Source organism: Argentina silus (assembly GCF_951799395.1).
Source record: "Argentina silus genome assembly, chromosome: 6".
NCBI lineage: Eukaryota > Metazoa > Chordata > Actinopteri > Argentiniformes > Argentinidae > Argentina > Argentina silus.
Window position 1 is genome coordinate 20,303,755 of NC_139660.1, and position 20,350 is coordinate 20,324,104.

The 20,350-nt window shown below is 50.0% G+C and overlaps 1 protein-coding gene across 3 annotated transcripts in view; it reads right to left on the reverse strand.

Annotated features, from left to right (window-relative positions):
* The window catches only part of ulk2 (unc-51 like autophagy activating kinase 2), a 38,656-nt gene that overhangs the window by 15,757 nt on the left and 2,549 nt on the right, over positions 1–20,350 (reverse strand). For 2 of the 3 annotated variants that reach the window (XM_083672083.1, XM_083672082.1), the window contains exons 2-12: positions 18,760–18,852; positions 18,518–18,559; positions 7,880–7,912; positions 5,322–5,358; positions 2,911–3,084; positions 2,322–2,395; positions 1,975–2,076; positions 1,540–1,598; positions 1,027–1,109; positions 803–853; positions 413–501 (exon numbers count right to left, since the gene is read on the reverse strand). In XM_083672083.1, coding sequence (XP_083528209.1) covers positions 413–501; positions 803–853; positions 1,027–1,109; positions 1,540–1,598; positions 1,975–2,076; positions 2,322–2,395; positions 2,911–3,084; positions 5,322–5,358; positions 7,880–7,912; positions 18,518–18,559; positions 18,760–18,852 — 837 coding nt within the window. Of the gene's footprint in view, positions 1–412; positions 502–802; positions 854–1,026; positions 1,110–1,539; positions 1,599–1,974; positions 2,077–2,321; positions 2,396–2,910; positions 3,085–5,321; positions 5,359–5,987; positions 6,169–7,879; positions 7,913–18,517; positions 18,560–18,759; positions 18,853–20,350 lie in introns of those variants that run through there. The other variant, XM_083672084.1, reaches the window with a different exon arrangement.

A 20,350-nucleotide genomic window follows, 5' to 3' on the forward strand; every position in this document is an offset into this window, starting at 1 on the left:
GAGAGAGAGAGAGGATTAAGTTTGGAGTGAGTGAGAGAGAGAGAGGGGGATAGGGCAGGACAATGCAATTACAAAGCCAGACTGGCTTCTGCTGACCATCAGCCTAACGTAATAATGATGTAGAGGGAAAAAACGACTTCCTGGCAAATTCGGTTTCCCAATTTTCCTATTGCTCCTCTACAATGGTAGTGGGGTGCTTCGGTGTTGAGTATTTTGATATAGCCTAAAATATTACGTGGCATGACACAAGGAAACATACAGTATGTGTGTCATGTAAAAGTGTGGTCTCGTAGCATGTGTGGTCTCGTAACTTGTTATGAATGGTGTTATAACTGTGTGTAAAGTCATTAGACTTGTTATGAATGGTGTTATGACTGTGTGTAAAGTTATTAAACGTGTTACGTAAGCTCACCGGTGGCGAGTTGTAGCGGCAGGAAGGGGAGGAGCCACAGGAGCTGTCCGTCACAGCGCTGGGGCAGCTGGGTACCGGAACAGGGCATGCTGGGAAAGACAGACATACGATTAGGATGTCTCACGGGACAGCTCACGTCAAGACTGAGACGTGTATTTCAGGGGAGGCTGGTGGAGGTAGAAATCGGAGGATGGGCTCACGTGTTTGAGTCCTTCACCAGCCTCCACTGGCATCTTTATATAGAATCTCTATTATCTTATCTTGGCCACTGCAGTTCTACTTCAACAATGAGGTCTGGGAGATCTGACAGCTGAGGTTTGAGGAGGTCTGTGTGTTTTTATAGACTAAGTCAACATATTTGTTGGGAGAAGTTATCATCTTCAGTCTTACATTTTTTGATGGCGGACGATGGATCTAGGAAGGGGTGGCTGAAGAACGTGTCTGTGAGAAAACAGAGAAAACAAGATGTTACAACAGTGTTGCAACAGCGTTACAACAGTCTAGTCACATGTCACTTCAAACACGGTCAACCGTCTCCCATCAGCTGATAAAATTGGTATCTAATTCACTCATGATAGTTTCCTGTCTGCAGGGGAAGTGATGTCCAGACTCACCAAAGTCCATCCTGTCCTTCTGGTTCCTCTGCAGCAGGCCTAGCAACAGGTCACCAAGGGGAGGAGACGTCTCCCTAGGGATGCTGGGAAATGGAGTCAGGAACATGGGTCAATAGGACACTTGAATAGGGTGGCATACAAACTGTATTAACATTCAGTAAAAGTTACTTTCCCCCAGCAATCTTGCTAAACATAGTGGACTGCCTTTACAGTATGTCTGTAAGATTTCAGTATCACATTACACATCATCTCATATGATACATATCAATATCACACGTCATAAGTCGTGTAATATCACACACATCAATATGACACATATCATAAGTGGTGTAATATAGCATACATCAATATGACACATATCATAAGTGGTGTAATATAGCATACATCAATATGACACATATCATAAGTGGTGTAATATAACATACATCAATATGACACATATCATAAGTGGTGTAATATAACATACATCAATATGACACATATCATAAGTCATGTAACATCACGCTGACTTACATGGGCAGCAGACTCTTGTTCTTCTCATAGAACATCCTCAGGTCCTGGGGGCTGTTGGCCTGCAGACACACACGAGTCAGAGGGGCCGTGTCTCAAACACCCCATCCACAATACACACACTTACTGTATACCATATACCAAATACACACACTTACTGTATACCATATCCCACACTTACACACACACTCCATCCAAAATACACACACATTCCATCCCAAATACACACACTTATACCCCATCCCAAATACACACTCCAATCCCAAATACACACACACACACACACACACACACACACTCCATCATAAAAACACACTGATACCCCATCACAAACACACACATACACTCCATCCAAAATACACACACTTACACCCCATCCCAAGTACACACACCAGAGTTTCCATATCTCTCTCTCTCCATCCTACAGAAGTTGCGTACCTGGAAGGGGGGCTTCCCAACGAGGCACTGGTAGATGACCGTCCCGATGCTCCACAGGTCAGCCTTGGCATCGTAGTTCTGGGACATGATCACTTCCGGGGCCTGGTAGGGGTCAGGGGTCAGAGGTCAGGGGTTGGGAGGTAGAGGTCATGCTCTGAAAGGACAGCTCCAGTTCCAAGTTGCTGAGTAAGCGGAGCTGTCACATGAGTCGAAAAAAAACAAGAGACCGCAGACGCTCCCTTACACACACACACACACACACACACACACACACACACACACACACACACAGCACACACACACACACACACACACACACACACTCACACACTCACACACACACTCACCATGTACATGGGGGACCCACACAGCGTGGCAGCCATCATGTTGGTCTGTAGGTATCGTGCGAAGCCAAAGTCAGCTGTAGGACAGACATGACAGAAGCCAGAGTCAGTACGTCTGTGTTATTAATAGAAACACACACCGCTATCGTCTGAGTGGCACCACTACTCAGCACGGGGACAGACGGACAGACGGACAGACAGACAGACAGACAGGACCGACCGACCGACAGACCGACAGACAGACAGACAGACAGACAGACAGTCAGGACCGACCGACAGACTGCAGACAAGGGAGAGACATTCAGAGAGAGACATTCAAAACAGGTAGAGGAACGGTTATGCTAAATATAACCATGGACCCTGGCTAGATATCATTGTGTGGTGCTTCGTTAACAATAACATTTGATACAATAACCATTGTGTCACGTCGGAAACGGTGGTACAAAACAGGCTGAATCACCACATGATTCATGAGTCCTAAACGTACGCTCTCTATGCGGTTGGAATCCCGCGTGACTCTCGTATATATATATATAAACACAGTAGAACAGAACGGTGTTGTGAAATGCTGTCTGTGTTTGTGAACGGTCACCTATTTTGATGCGGATGCCGCTGATGTTGGACTTCTTGCGGCCCGTGTAGGACAGGAGGATGTTCTGGGGCTTCAGGTCGCGGTGGATGATGCCCTTGCTGTGGAGGATACGCATGGCCGCTGCGATCTGCTGCAAGAACACCCGCATTGTGTCCTCCCTCAGGGTCCCCTTGGCTAGGGAAGAGGAGAGGATGGGGGGGGAAGGGGGGAGACTACATTAACCACGATGCATCACCGGACAGTTCTCCTTCGATAAAGTCCCAAATTTTGGGCCGGGTAGAGGTCAGGAGGGAGGAGGGAATTGGTGCCAGCAGGGTTGGGATATGCGTTAGAACGACTTGGTTGCCTTGGTGATCGCTGACCGGTGGAGGCAGGGAAATCGGAGGACGGGGGGGGGGGGGGGGGGGGGCGGGGGGGGGCTCATTGTAATGCGCGAAACGGAGTGTGTGCGTTGGATACCGTTCCTCACTGCGTTCCGCGCATTACAATCCTCCGATTTCTCCCGCGCAACGACCGGTTGCCTTGGCGATTGCCGACTGATGGCCAAACCCGATGAACGGCGGTGGTTGCCGTGATACGGGCGGAAGAACGGCATAATGCGTTAACCGCTGCATCAAAACCCCGGCACTCCCCCAAAGCTCTCCCTCCGCCGCTGCGGCGCTGACCCCGGGAGGGAGGCGGCGGCCTCCCGCTGCAACGCTTCACTCCGCTGATGCAGCCTCTTTTTATGCAACCGCAGCCTATTAGGGCTAATAGCCTCGGCGTTAACAACCCAGACACGAGTCTTAAACCTGGACGTTAGCATCAGATAAGTGGCGTAATAATTGAGTCATGTTGTTCCTGGTCCCTGGTGGCGGCCAGAGAGACTAAATGCTAATCCACAGAGCCACTAAGAGGATTCCTTCCCCTCTCTCTCTCTCTCTCTCTCTCTCTCTCTCTCTCTCTCTCAAGAGTAAAGCGAGTCATTAGGACAACAATGGATCACATCCCTCTAGGGTTATAATCATTCATCAGAGATTAGGCAGCGACCTCCCCTAAGTTCTACGAACACATGCAAGTAGTGGAGTGATGTTGTTGTGTGATACTATTACATAATGAGAGGGGTGTTGATGGGGGGGCTTCGCTGGGATGTGTGTGTGTGTGTGTGTGTGTGTGTGTGTTGTTGTGTGCATGTGTGTCTGTGTGTGTATATGTGTGTGTGTGTGCCCCTGTGTGTGTGTGTGTGTGTGTGTGTGTGTGTGTGTGTGTGTGTGTGTGTGTGTGTGTGCGCGCGCGTGTGCGTTTTGGTGTGCCTGTTTTTGTGTGTGCCCGCGTGAGTGTTCGCTCGCCCTTTGCGCTAGTCAGGTGGAAGGGTGAGGGACACACTGTACCCTACCTAAAGGTGACATGGGAACATGCACCTGTAAGAACCGCTGTCCCCCTGATAACAGGGCTGGTCAGAACACAGCGTAGGGGCAGAGTCCAGGGTGGGCACCACGGTACACCGACTAGGACAGTACACGGACTAGGACAGTACACGGACTAGGACATTCAGTACCTCTTGAACACCCTCGCTGACCCTGATGTGTCCCTTCCACAACGCTCAGATGGTTTATGGTACAGCGTGACGTCTCTCTCCCTGTTCTCACTGACGTAACCGCCTCGCGTTCACACACAAGCGCAAATATTATCAGCGCGTTCCGTGCGTGAGTGAATACCGGAGCGCAACGTGTTATGAAATGCATTTATGACATAAGCGGGCAGGCCCATAACGAGGACTGTAAGGTCGCTGACTTCTATTTGGCTTTTATTTGGCTTGCTCTGGGATTGTAAAACTCGAAAGAGAGAGAGAGAGAGAGAGAGAGAGAGACAGATGAACTGATCTTTACCAAGCGGTTAACATGTTATGCTTCGAGTGCTGTTGTGTTTCTGGGGAAACAACACGTTGTGGGAGATGAGTGACCTTTGGAATAGGACATTAGAGTCACGTCACCGCTGCCCCGGCTATATGGCGTCTAGAGAAGGAACCCATTGTCACGCCACTCCTTCGCGCGGCCCTCCCTCACATCAGGAACACGCGCACACGCACGCGCACACGCACAGGCACACACACACAGGCACACACACACAGGCACACACACACAGGCACACACACACAGGCACACACACACAGGCACACACACACACACAGGCACAGGCACACACAGGCGCACACACACACACACACACACACACTCACACACACTCACACACACACACACACATACACACACATACACACACATACGCACACATCCCGCCTCCCCCGTACACACACACACACACACACACACACACACACACACACACAGTCTCTCTCCTATCTCTACAGCATAAGTTACTTTGTTTTGATGAATAACATCCAGTGAGAGAGAGATTCGTGTGATGCTTACCTTGCAAATAGTCGGCCAGATCTCCACCATTACAATACTGTGGGAGGAGAGGGAGGGAAGACAAGCACACTCTCTATTAGGAGGCAGAGCATGGACATGAACCACAGCAAACTGAACATGCACAATATCAAGCAGAGGGCATGTTGTTGCTGATACTGTTTGTTTGTGTGTGTGTGTGTGTGTGTGTGTGTGTGTGTGTGTGTGTGTGTGTGTTTGTGTGTGTGTGTGTGTGTTTGTGTGTTTGTGTGTGTGTGTGTGTGTGTGTGTATGGTGGAGGCGGGGTGTGTGTGTGTATGTGTGTGTGTGTGTGTGTGTGTGTGTGTGTGTGTGACGCTACAAGGGCTCATCAATCAATCTGATGAACGGCCGCGGTGTTATCTGCACCGACAGGCTCTGTTCATGTGCAGTTAATCCCCACCTTAGTAGACAAATGAAGACAGCGGCAACGGGTGAGAGAGAGAGAGAGAGAGAGAGAGAGAGAGAGAGAGAGAGAGAGACGGAGGGTGGACGAAGAGGAGTCAAGAGAGCGAGAGAGAGAGAGAGAGAAAAGAAAAGTGCTCCAACTCCCACTGATCAAAAGCATCGGTTTGACCCGGCCTTAAGAGAGACACAGACCCGTCACTGTGATCCGACTTCACCTCATTGACCCGCCCCGGGGTTGTTTACCGTTTACGTAGGGGAAATCGATGAGCCTAGCGCTCAGCCAGTCCTCCTCCCACCGGCAGGGTCAGGCAGAGGGAGGCAAGAGCGAGGGACGTCCCGACACAATGGAGGCTCTGTGTGCAATCAAACCCGGTTTTTTTCTGCCACTGTAACAGAAGAGCCACAGACGGCACACCGAACCTTCCTGACAGTAACATTCTCTTGTTACAACACCAGTCTGCGTTCAGGGGAGGCCGGTGGAGGTAGAAATCGGGGGGGGGGGGGGGGGGGGCTCACTGGAAAGCATGGGATGGAATGAGGAGGAACGGTATGCAAACACATCCTGGAATGAGGAAGGGTATGCGAACGCAAGTCATTCCGTTCCCCGCACGACGAGGAGGAGCCCGTCCTCCGTTTTTTTCCGGCCTCCGCCGGTCTGCTCTGCTTTCGACTGACAAGCCAATGCAGCTCCTAAAAGGGCGGCTTGTCCCCTAAAACAGTATCCTTTTACAACGCCTGCTAACGCCTGACGCGGTAAAACGCCTCCGCGGGCACGGAGCCCTCGCATCCCACCTGATACCCTGTCCTCCAACGCCGGCGTAAGACAAGCTCTACCTTATGAGGCGAAGCAGAGGAGCCCGGCTCACGCCTGGGAGGATTAGCATCCACGCTAGCCTGGCGCCGATGCTATCTCTGCCTCCCTGTCTTGTCCTGTGCTGTATATCGATTGAGCCCGGCTAGCCGAGGAGGACCAACGCTAAAGCGACAGGACTTTCAACAAAGACAAGTCCTTCTGCCTGTTTCCTGTCTACCTGGAACCTGGAGGGGGGGGGGGGGGGGGGTGGAGCTAAAGCGACAGGACTTTCAACAAAGACAAGTCCTTCTGCCTGTTTTCTGTCTACCTGGAACCTGGAGGGGGGGAGGGGGAGGGGGAGGGGGAGGGGGAGGGGGGAGGGGAGGGTCAGGTAACCCTTCTCCTGATCCCTCCACCTGGGGATGTGAAACACCTGACAGGGCCCAACCTCCACACCTGGTCCTCCTGCTCTACCTGCTCTCAGTGTTCTGTGCTGAGAGCAACAACAAGCTGTCAGACCCTCAGGCTGGGGAAACACTCATAGGGAAGCTACACACACGCGCACGCACACAGACACAGACACACACGCAGACACACACACAGAGACAGACACAGACACACACACGCACCGACACACACACACACACCGACACACCTTATCAACACGTAAAATATGTGAGGGAGTTTTGCAGGTCAAATATATAGCGAACAAACAAGCTTTTGAAAAGCTTCCTGGAGAACAGGGTTCCTAGAAAACTGTGTGTGTGTGTGTGTGTGTGTGTATTTTTAGTGGGCCACTTGGGGTTCTTCACGGTTTGTTTTCTTCCTGCAGGCAGTTTGTGGTGTTGTGCAACCAAAAGGAGGGAGGGAGGGGGGGGGAAAGAGGAGGGAGAGAGAAAGAGAAAGAAGGAGAACAGATGGGGGCACACTGCCACAGGGTCTGTAGACTCTGGGAACTTACAATGAACACGTGTAGAGAGAGATAGAGAGAGATAGAGAGAGAGAGAGAAAAAGAAAGAGAGATAGATAGAGAGAGAGAGAGAGAGAGTGAGAGAGAGAGAGAGAAAGAGAGATAGATAGAGAGAGAGAGAGAGAGAGAGTGAGAGAGAGAGAGAGAAAGAGAGAGAGATAGAAAGAGAAAGAAAGAAAGAGAGAGAGAGGGAGAGAGGGAGAGAGATAGAGAGAGAGACAAAGAGAGGGGGAGAGAGAGCGAGAGAGAGAGAGAGAGAGAGAGAGACGGTGGAGCCCACAATAGAAGGAAGGGAGAGGTGAAAAGGCATTGATAAGTGTGAGCTGTGTAACAGGATGCATGGTGACAGGCATACAGTCACAGTTCACCTACCTCCATGACCAGGAACACAGAGTTGGGTGTTTCCTAGAAGAGAGCAGAGAAAACAAAATCCGTTAAACATCCGTCATTTCTGGCACGGCACCTGTCAAACCCACTGGAAGAACAGCTCTGTCTGTGGAGGCAGTGGGCCAGAACTTACTGTTACCCTTATGGAGTACCAGCAACAACAACAACAACAACAACAACAACAACAACAACAACAACACAATCATTGTTTGTGGACCACAGAACACCATTTCTAAAGAAGACAAATGGTGACAGTGAAACTGAAGTGAGTGCCCGCGTTCCACGCGTTACAATGAGCTCGTCCTCCGACTTCTACCTCCAGCAGCCTCCGCGAACACACCCAGATCGGACTTAAAACACCTACAACGTACATGACTCAGAAAGCTATTCATAACCCTGTGTTCATATCTCCATACATCAGAGCCATCGACTCCGTACATTAAAACAGCGTTAGCAATGCTATTCCTTTAGCCTTCAAGCCTTGGCCCGGTGCCTACTGTAGGTTCTACGGCTCCAGTGATGGGTGACAGTTGACTGGCTGACCCCATTCTACGTACAGGCCCACAAACACCTCAACCCCCATCCACACTGAGTGACTGACATGGGGTTCACATGAAATCGGGCCTTCCACGAAAGTGTGCCACCCTTAAGAGAACCCGAAACCTTCGGACACTTTAGATGTGGTGGGGGGGGGGATCTTATTTTGTGTGTGTGTGTGTGTGTGTGTGTGTGTGTGTTCGAGGTATTGGGGTTCAAGGGACCTGGGTGATTTTCAACGCCAGGTAATACAAGCAGGCCTGTGTGTGTGTGTGTGTGTGTGTGTGTGTGTGTGTGTTCGAGGTATTGGGGTTCAAGGGACCTGGGTGATTTTCAACGCCAGGTAATACAAGCAGGCCTGTGTGTGTGTGTGTGTGTGTGTGTGTGTGTGTGTGTGTGTGTGTGTGTGTGTGTGTGTGTGTGTCTTAGAGTCTGTGTGTGTGTGTGTCCGAGTCTGTGTGTGTGTGTGTGTGTGTGTGTGTGTGTGTGTGTGTGTGTGTGTGTGTGTGTGTGTGTGGAGTACAGTGACAGATCAGGCAGCTTGCCTTGTGCATCATGTTCCCCTCATCAACAACCATAAATAAGAAATCCGTCTTTGCACATGTTCTCCAAGTTGTCCTACGGCATGATTCCAGTTCCAGGTATCTTCTGATTGATTTGAGGAGAGAGGGAGTGACTTACAGCCAGGGCAGGCTGGAACAAATGGCTCTTACTCAGCGTGTTTTCACATAAACCCACTGTGTGTGTGTGTGTGTGTGTGTGTGTGTGTGTAGGAGGAGGGGAGACATATTGTGACATAAACCCACTGTCATTTCTGTGTGCGACGATAGTGTGTCTGAAAGTGTTCAACCACATGAATCGGTTCTTTCTTCCATCCGTAGGCTAACACGGACAGAAGGACCTCTCTCTCTCTCTCTCTCTCTCTCTCTCTCTCTCTCTCTCTCTCTCTCTCTCTCAGAAAAGACAACCATCGTCAGAACACGACCAACCATTTATTCCACATCAGCTCCTTCCTGTCACATGGCCTGTCCTGCCTGAGCCTGGGTCTGTGTGATTGGCTGGCGGGTTGGTTGCAGCCCCCTCGTCCCAGGCCAATCCTATAGGCTCATGGCAGTAGATAGAGAAGTGGAGGGTTCTAAGATCGATGCTGGATGTAAGCTTGTTGGGAGTGGGGGATGGGCGCACTAAGAGGAGGCCCTACCATTATCCTTTTTTTGCTCTCTGTCTCTGTGTGTGTGTGTGTGTGTGTGTGTGTGTGTGTGTGTGTGTGTGTGTGTTCCCGCAGGCTGGGATTGGCTAGGGCAGGTTACATAACAAGGCTGTGTTCAGCTCTTGCTCCCTACTGTGTGGTGGGATGGGGGGATGGGGAAAGAAGAAAAAGGAGGAGGGGGAGAAGGGGGGGGGGGGGGGGGGGGTTGGCATGTGGGACAGACTCCTTAACAGGACCCCCTCCCCCCCCCCCCCACCACCCACACCACCTCCCAAAGGAGAGAATGCGATAGGGGAGGACAAGCCACTGTATCTACAGCATAGTAAATTGCAGCAAATTAGGGTTATTCTTGAACACAACGCAAATGTACGGTTTCCACTGTTGAATTACCACTATTCACCTACTGATGTTTTTTGACGTGCCACACTACCAACCCCATTTCTCAGTGAGGCATCACTAAAGACAGCTACAAGGTTTGAACAAGCCCATCGCTGTCCACCATAAACGCTGTGTTTCTGGCACTTGGTTGTTTGTTGTTTTTGGCCGCTGCAGTCATTACTCTGTTTGGTTCCTGACCTAGTTGCTGAAGTGTGAAAGGTTGGCAGTGGTAGCTGTGGTGCTAATGGCCGTGTGGGTGTTCTAGAAGGCTAGCGGTAGGAACTAAGAGGAGGGAAGGTAGTAGTATAGAAGTACTATGGGTTAGTTGAAGTAGCAGAGTGGTACAGTAGCAGTAGTACAGTAGAAGGTATGTGTGTGTGTGTGTGTGTGTGTGTGTGTGTGTGTGCGTGCGTGTGCGTGTGCGTGTGCGTACTGCCAGAAGAAAGAACAGACACCATAAAGTGTCGGAAAACATCCTGTCCACCTAAGACAATGGGTGGTTACAGCAACCAACAGATTTTGGACGCATTCAACAAGGAATGTGGCCAAGAGAGCTATACTGAACTGCAGTGTATAAAACCCTCTTCCATATATTATATCTTCCAAATATTCCAAAAACCTTCAACAACTCGTCACCGGGCCGTCACAAAGACAATATAACATAAAAAAATAAAAAAATAAAATGCTTTCGCAATCTCTTCCCTTCCACGTGTGAGACGGACCACCGCTTAGTCATCCTGTGGCCTCTGCCAAACGTCTGCCGTAAACAAACCGTGATCAATGGTCCCTCGGAAAACACTGGAACACTACTAAATCAGCGCTGAGAAATGCTGTTGTCTTGTGTAGGACGAAACTCAAAAGCTCCCAGCAACAACCTGATACGTACCCAAAACTCTCTCAGAATGCCCACGTTAGAACAAGGACTAAAACAAGACTTGTCTTTTCCTCAGTTGTGTTGTCGGCAGATTGCAGATTGCGTCACACTTCAACCACCGTAACTGAGTCCGGGGGTTACATAAGAACAAAGGGGGGAGGGGAATGGAGGGCGAGGAGAGGGAAGGGGGGGGGGGGGGGGGGGGAATTCTGTTTAAGATTGTTGTTTTCTTCAGAGAAAAGTGTTGCCTATGTAGAAAGCCAGGCAAACTCAGGGGCTGATCTGGAGTATGCTTGGTATGGAGCCATCAAGAACCAGATGCCTCTGGGTCTAACAGCAGCGTCGCAAGACGGATAGCAGACTGTGTTATGATGTTATGGTAATTAGAGGTTGATAAGAGGTCAGTGTTTCTGCAACTGCATTTCACAGGGTGAACATTAGGGCTAGGGACGGACTGGTTTCAGCGGAGGCACAGGACAAGTTGTTATCACCACAAATGGACACGCACACGCACACACACACACACACACACACACACACACACACACACACACACACACACACACACACACACCGTGGTAATCCACTAAAGAGTGGAAGGGCACGGGATGTCCCTATGGGAGAGAATCTCCTGCCAAAACTGTGAGGAACATCCACTGAGGTGAGTCACAGTCCAGTTCAGATGTCACGACTCCTCAGAATGAGTACCCCCCTCCTCCTCCTCCTCCTCCTCCTCCTCCTCTTCTCTCTCTTTAAACAATAACAACATAATGCTTCAGGATTCACAAAAGCCAGACAAAAAGGCAATGTTGTAAAGTAAACAATGTTACTAAAGCCCTACTCTTTGACTGAGTTTGGTAAGGAAAGCTTTAAGAAATAATTGACTGCCTCCAGCATAAACACATCCCTATTGGCCTACTAAGTGCAAGTGGAATGAATTCAAGTAACCATAACACATTAAAACACACAGAAAAGCACACTTTCCCTCCCAGCACAAGCAAAAAGTGTGTGTGTGTGTGTGTGTGTGTGTGCATGTGTGTGCGTGTGTGTGTGTGTGTGTGTTGTGTGCATGTGTGTCTGTGTGTGTATATGTGTGAATGTGTATGTGTGTGTGTGTGTGTGTGTGTGTGTGTGTGTGAGTGTGTGTGCGCGTGTGCGTGTGCGTGTGTGTGCATGTGCACTAACTGTTACACTTGGGGGAATTTCTTCCAGCCCGTTTAATGGGGTGTAAAGAAAAGCCCCGATGCTGGAATGTAGACATCATGCAGTTCATTCTCTAGGAAAACTCCCAGGATTCCTAGAATACGCTATGCACACCCTTTTCTACTTCCCAACCCTCTTTTCATGATGTCAGACACCCCTCCTCTTCTCTCCCTTTCCCTTTCTTCACCTCTCCTTCTCTCACTCTCTACTACGGCTCATACACACACGCACTAGCATGCACACGCACACGCACACACACACACACACACACACACACACACACACACACACACACACACACACACACACACACACACACATTTGAGGCCCCTCTCTCAGCTAGGACACAGTGTTCTACCACAGGAAGTTCAGGTTTTGTTTTGGAAGCTTCTATCATGCGACCGCCTCCCAGCACATGACTCTGAACTTCATAAACAAACTCCCCCCGTCCCTCCCTCCTTCTCCCCCTCCTTCTCCCCCTCCTTCTCTCCCTCCTTCTGTTTTCCCTTAGTTCATGTTTCCTCGTGGCGCTTATCTGTTTCACATATTGTGAATCACTGTGAGTGTGTGTGTGTGTGTGTGTGTGTGTGTGTGTGCGCGTGTGTGTATGTGTGTTTGTGTGTGTGTGTGCTTAGCCTAGTGCCACAGATGCATGCTTAAGATGCGACACCTCATATGGGCAGACATGGTGTGTCTCTCTCCTTACCCCCCCCCCCCCCACCCCCCTCCCTCTCTCCCGACCCCCCCCCCCCCCCATCTCTCTCTCTGCAGTGCACCTTAAATCGGAGAGCTATGCTGAGCGGCGTGGGCTTTGTCAGCCTGCAGAGAGAGAGGGAGAGAGAGAGAGAGACGGAGACAGAGACACCAGAGATACCGTGTAATTACAGCTCTCTGCCTCACACTGCCGCCTCCCGCTAAACGCTAACCGCTCCATGAAGAACTGTGGGGCGCGACGTAGCCTAGCGCTTAGCGCAGGGCTGTTATTAGGGAGCTAATGAGCAGAACACCTCAGGATGTGTGTAGGCCCTGTAACCGCCCCACTGCCAGTAACACTCCTACACCGACAACGTCTTTATATCAATACACCTAGCATACGACCGTAGGTTCACAGAAAGGCCCTATAGAAATTATATATTTCTATATCATCATATATATATACGCTAAGCTATGACATAGAAGGCTGCAGACTCTGGTCTAAAAATAGGGCGGGAGGTGAAGGGTTAAAGTAGAGGTTTAATCACGGCTCTGTCACCTCCATTGTGGGCCTTAACTACATACAGACAGGCTAGATGTCAGACGACTCAGTGGTTAAGTCACTGGCCACGTTCACGCTAATGTGTCATACTGTCACCATACCACCGACACCACTGAAACTATGGTATTAGCCCACAAGCAGTGTGGACCAGGGAACCAAGTCAGAAATAGCCACAGTGTGTGTGTGTGTGTGTGTGTGTGTGTGTGTGTGTGTGTGTGTGTGTGTGTGCGTGTATTTGTGTGTGTGTGCTGTTGTATTTTGAATGATAGATTACAGGCATGTGTTGTTGTTGTTGTGTGTGTGTGTGTGTGTGTGTGTGTGTGTGTGTGTGTGTGTGTGTGTGGTATGCATGCGTGTATGTGCGTGTATGTGTGTGTATGGGTGCGTCTGTGTGTATGGGTGCGTCTGTGTGTGTGTGGTATGCATGCGTGTATGTGTGTGTATGGGTGCGTCTGTGTGTGTGTGTGTGTGTATGGGTGCGTCTGTGTGTGTGTGTGTGTGTGTGTGTGTGTGTATGGGTGCGTCTGTGTGTGTGTAGCCCAGCTGTATGTTTAGCCCACATAGAGATCTAAGGAGGTTCTCAACGTGCAGCGGAGCTTTCTAAGGTCAATCTTCCCAGCGAGCACTCGATAACGAGACGCCTCACACTCCTCCAGCGACCGTCCTGCTGCCCCATCTCCTAATGACCGTCCCCCGTGAACATCAACCGCGCCGGCCTAATGAGGCTCAGTGGGGTGGAACATCGATAACCGCCACTGGTGTCCCTACAGCTACACACACGGAAGGAAATGGCACCGTTGTGTTTACTTTACTCTACGTTAGTAAAGTGGAGCGTCACTGGAGACAACCGTACAAAACGCGCAGCGTTGTAACTCTGACGGGATCATGCTGATGTTTGGCTGTCAAACTCGATCCATTTACATTTACATTTATGGCATTTAGCAGACGCCTTTATCCAAAGCGACTTACAACAATACCCCCGTAATGAATGATCCCGCCGTAATGAAATTGACTCGTGTTCATTATTTCACTTTCCCCATCATCTCGGAAATGGAGACAGTGTGGAAAAACTGCGCAGGTTCAAAAGATTTTCAGCAGTATATGTTTCTCAAATACAAATATTTTATCACCCCCCAAAAAAATGCTAAAATAGCTCATATTTACAAGTCTCATATGGAGCTTCCAATACATACTATGCTATGTCAGTCCCCAGACAGCTTTGTTATGATATTCTTTGATTATGATGCAATCACTAGTATTCCAGTCTGTTGTCTGTTGATTTGTCTATTGATTTGTCTGTTGATTTCTCTGTTGATTTGTCTGCCATGGACTCTGTCCCTCCATAAACCACAGAAATGAGGGCAGAGACCGGTGTGCACCTGCTACAAACGTGGTATCAAACCCCTCCAATTTCTAACTCCACCTGCCTCCCCTGGTGTGAAGAACCTGCTAACCTCTTTCTGACTGTGTCCAGTGAGCCCAGACAGCCATTTAATTTCCACTTGGGTCCAATTTGTCTCCGGGAAGGCCTCATAATCTCCCAGAGGGGCCAATTTGTGTCTCACTCAGCAGGAATCACAGTACTACGACTATCATCTTGAGACTCATGATCCAGGAGCAATGGAAATATGGTTTCCGTAGTCTCCGGATCACACAACCTGCTATAAAAACACATGGTTCAAGTCTTCTGTGACACGCTCATCTGACCAAGTAGGCTAGGTCACTGAGGGCATTCATACTGACCTAGCTAGCTTAGCATACCAGCTCTATCCCGTCTGTCTGTCTGTCTGTCTGTCTGTCTGTCTGTCTGTCTGTCTGTGTGAATAGAGGGGAGAGGGCAGTGTGTCCTCAGGCACCAGACAGACTTCAGTCACACTCAGCCCTGTGGGTTTCACAAGCCGTGGTGCTATGTATGTTTATGTCTTTCCCAGGCCAACACTGAGCAACGCGGGCACGTGATGCCAGCCTGAACAGCTGATGAGGCTGGGCAGAGGTCCACATCAGACCACAAAACAGACAGAGAGGAGAGGGGGTTGGGGTGAGGGTGAGGGAGACGGAGAGAGCGAGGGGGAGATAGGGGAAGAGGGAGACAGAGACAGAGACAGAGAGAGACAGAGAGACAGAGAGAATGGACCCAGCAGCCATTAGGCCAGACAGTAACCACCCACTCTTCTCCATTACCGACAGGCCACAACACACCACCAGCACACACATACAGACGGCCACAGAGAAGGGGGAAAAACAACACAACAGAAGACAGGCAAAGACTGTATCTGAGGAGGGTGGATGGAGGAGGGAGGGACAGAGAGAGAGAGAGAGAGAGAAAGAGAGAGAGGGACATAAAGGAGGAGAGGAAAAAGAGAGATGACTCCCCAGCCTAAAGGGCATGTCAGCGTTCGAGAAAGGGAAAAACAAAGGACTGAGAGACAAGAGAAGAAAAAAAAAAAGAGAGAGAGAGAAAGAGAGGGCTCTGAGGGGACGAACACCCGGCAGAAAACACTGCAACACTATCTCCGCCTCCGTCTCACGCCAAAGCAGAGCCGCAGTCTCTCTCCCCTTTTTTCCCTTTTCAGGCGACGTCTCTAAGCACCTCGGTGCCAAACGCGACAGCTGCAGAGGGGAGAGATGGCCCAACACAAAGGCCCGGGGGAGAGGACTGGCCTGGGAGGAGAGGACTGGCCTGGGAGGAGAGGACTGGCCTGGGAGGAGAGGACTGGCCTGGGGGAGAGGCCTGGCCTGGGAGGAGAGGACTGGCCTGGGAGGAGAGGACTGGCCTGGGAGGAGAGGACTGGCCTGGGAGGAGAGGACTGGCCTGGGGGAGAGGACTGGCCTGGGGGAGAGGACTGGCCTGGGGGAGAAGCCTGGCCTGGGGGAGAAGCCTGGCCTGGGGGGAGAGGACTGGCCTGGGGGAGAGGACTGGCCTGGGGGAGAGGACTGGCCTGGGAGGAGAGGACTGGCCTGGGGGAGAGGACTGGCCTGGGGGAGAGGACTGGCCTGGGGGAGAGGACTGGCCTGGGGGAGAGGACTGGCCTGGGGGAGAGGACTGGCCTGGGAGGAGAGGACTGGCCTGGGGGGAGAGGACTGGCCTGGGGGGAGAGGACTGGCCTGGGGGAGAGGACTGGCCTGGGGGAGAGGACTGGCCTGGGAGGAGAGGACTGGCCTGTGGACAGGCAGAGAGGAGCGGGGCCGCCTCGCCTCACAGAGACGCGACACAACACACAAAGCCCTTGTGTCTTCTTCTTCTACCTCCATGTGTGTTTAATACCATTCCTCATTCCGTTCCATGCATTACAACGAGCCCATCCTTCGATTTCTACCTCCACCAGCCTCCCCTGTTTGAAATGTGAGTAGCACTACATCAGAATCAGTAGTGGCCTCCATCTTCTCCCCAGCCTTCTCTCAGGACAGGCGTCTCTAGTATTAGAGCTGTTTTAATCCCAATGAGATCACCTGTATGAATAGGGATGAATAAGTATGCTGAAGCCTTCTGACTCTATGAATAGTGATTACATCAGGGGTGCTGGTGGGAGGGATGGAGGGAGGGCGGAGGACCGGATGGCTAGATCAGCAGGGTCCCGGTGGGAGGCTTACGTAAACACAGGAAGTCCTTGAAAGAGTGGGTTGTGCTTGATCATCATTTCAAGAGCTCTCGCTGTCTCTCTCTTTCTCTCTCTCTCTCTGTCTCTCTCTCCCCGTTGGGTGGAACCCTATGGTAGGGTCTTTTTATAGCCGCTGAGCGACTCATAGCTCTACAAGCTAACAATGGAGAGAACAGAACCCACGCCCACGGTAGTGCAGACAGAGGGAGGCTGAGCTGCATGGAGGGCTGGCTCTTCAGGGGGCTGCTGGCTCCATGGTACCCAGTGTCTGACAATGACGTCAGGGCAGGTCTTGGATAGGAGGCTCCCTGTGATCACACCAGTGTGATGACCAATGATGAGCTCCCGATCCTGGTGAACCAACCAACCGACCAACCAACCAACACTGAAGTTGTTGCTTTCAGCTCACAACAACAGACGTTGCGTTGGGGGGGGGGGGGGGGGGGGGGGAGTGATGATGGATGAGGCATGCGCGCTGGTGTAGGACCAGTCATGTGGTTTCACGTGAGCAGTCAGTGTGTTGTCTTATGTAACGTACTGGGAAGCTGCTTAACCAGTGCTCAGGGCTAATGGTCTAGCTCAGGGCTAATGGTCTAGCTAACTGCTAGAGCTAGCTTCCTGTGGCTGGACAGAGGACATTTCTTTCCCCACAAACTGCAGAAAGATCCACTTAGGAGCTTGGCAAGCCATCCTAATGTGTCTGGCCAACTGGCCCAACGGTCATCCAGCTGAGAGAGGGAGAGGTCTGATGTTGTATGCTGCTGTTTCTCCTGAACAGACCTGAGGTAGTGTCGTCCTCAGCCAACTGAAGCTGTGGTTTTGGTAGGATTGTTTTAGTTATGGTTTCGGTAGGATAATACAGGAAAATACAACCTCGTGCAGACATGTATGCCATTACAAAGCAATTACTTATCTTATGTGAGACACCATGCTAATACAATATTGTATCTGTGGTGTAATTACATAGTTACACATTACACATCAGGGGAGGCTGGTGGACGTAAAAATCGGACGACGGGATCATTGTAATGCATAGAATGGAATTAGGAATGGTATCAAGGATGTGTGTTTGATACCATTCCTCATTCCATTCCGTGTATTAGAATGAGCCCGTCCTCCGATATTCTACCTCCACCAGCCACCTCCACTGCTACACATATACAGGGACAACGTGTGACCGCTGTTAGAGATGAAACCAGTGTACACCCTTGGGGCCAGGGCTGAGAAACCCTGTGCTAGGTTATCCAAGATCAGACAGTGTGGAAATAGCTCCAACGTAGGCATAATGTCACCATGCTGTCTACAGCCTCTGTGCTAGACGAGGCGTTGGCTTAGAAACCCCAAGCAGAACATTGATTCTCTTGACCTGCTTTGACGATTTGTGGATCCAGTTCCCAGACACACTGTTTTTTTCCCAGAGATGCTCCATAAATACCAGTGAAAAGACAAGGCTGTGAGGTTTCTGTGTGTCTAGCACTAACCTAAGCACATACAGTAGTCAACCTCAGACGCTTTGCAATCACATCACCTCTTCCTTCATTTCAGTGGAAAACAGATAAGGAATTACCTGGACGTCGTAAAGCGCCACAATGTTCTCATGTTGAAGTTCCTGGGAAGAAAGATGAAAACAATTGCATTAGTAGTGCCATTAGCTACAGTTGACACTGGATGACTTTGTATTGACATTTCTAACAAGAAGGCGAGTGCCTTTTACGTCAGACATGCTGAGTAATGCTCGGTCGATGCCTAATCATTCTTTAAATACGTTTCAGAGATAACTGCGAAGCAATTAAGCTGCCTACTACTCACCTTCAGGATTTTGATTTCCTTGCCAAGCAGGATCTGCGACTTAGAGAGGTTCTTCTTGTTAATGCTCTTGATGGCGACCTCCCAATCCGTCTTCTGGGGAAGGCAGGAGTGGGGAAGGGGGGAGGGGGAAGAAAAGAATAGGAGGAACAATTAGTTAAAATCCCTTTAGACCTGTCCTGTCCCCCATCCCTCACACTAATGCCTGGGGCATGTGTGTGTGTGTGTGTGTGTGTGTGTGTGGAAAGCTCAAGCCAAGCTTCGGCCAGCTGGCCTTAATTGCATTGTGTGCATCAATGTGTGAGAGAGATGGGTTGGGTTTCGATCAGATAAACCTACATGACACACTGAATGACAAAACAATGTCATGTGAGGTAGCCAGCCTACTTACACCTACTCCAGCTGAGAGATAGAGTTTCCAGGCTTTCTTTAACCCCTAGGGTCCTTGATGTGTGTATGTATCCAAATACTTTTCAAGCTCATATGAGTCTAGAGGCTTTCCGTGCATCTGCTGCTGACATGTGACCCCAGCTAAGGGGGTTAGAGGTAAAGCCAGAGTTGTTACATTGCTCCTTTGCCCTTGAGAGACCAAGCTAGGATGTCAACAACTGGAACCAACATCACGGTACTACGAGGTCCCTTCTAGTGTGTGTGCATTGTGAGGGAGAGAAGAATTCTATGAATAAAGAGGAACGCTCTCTAAGTGAATCTAGGTTAATATGAGATGTTCTTGTTCTGTGGTTGCACACCACCGCTGGCCTGGCACAGGAGGCAGTACGAGCGAGTGTGTGTGTGTGTGTGTGTATGTGTGTGTGTGTGTGTGTGTGTATGTGTGTGTGTGTGTGTGTGTATTTCCAGCATCCCCAACTCAGTGACAGCATGCCCAGCCAAGCGTGGCCAGTGCCTCAGTGCAGCAAACAGTATCCTCATACAAAAGACTGACCCCCATCAGCCTATCGTGTAGCCTAATGCTGAGCAGAGCGGGTGAGGTATTGTTTGAAACCACATCAAGCTAATGGCCAGGTAGGCTACATGCCACGACACACAGAGACACTTTCCATAGGATTTCTTGCTATCCAATGGTTATTTAAATGTATGATACGTATGACCCATTAGTTCTTGAGGAATAACACTTATAAGTGTTTATAAGTGTAACACTTTTAAGGCCAAACACTTTAAAAATGCCATGTAAGCACTCTTGATTTGACTTGGGAAGAGGAGGAGGGGATACTGGTAGAAACCACATGTTCTCTTGTTGTACTGGTAAATCACAGGTTCTATGTGATTATGGATGTGAGATCACTGATGTCAGCAACATCCCTTTTATTCCTAGGATCTGCTGATGGTAGGAGCTGACCGGCAGCAACAGACACCCTCCGCTGTCAGAAACAACACATCCTCCTATCCTCCATGTCTCACGTGTGTGTTTTGGTGCTTGTGTGTATTTTTGTTATTTTGAAAAATAAAATATAGGAAAGAGGGAATAAAAGGAACGCTGACTATAAACAAACAAGCAAGCAAAAGGCTGTTACACCCCTGACAGATCAGTACAACGATGACCTGTGGACATTCTCCAAGTAGGCTAGCCTAAAAC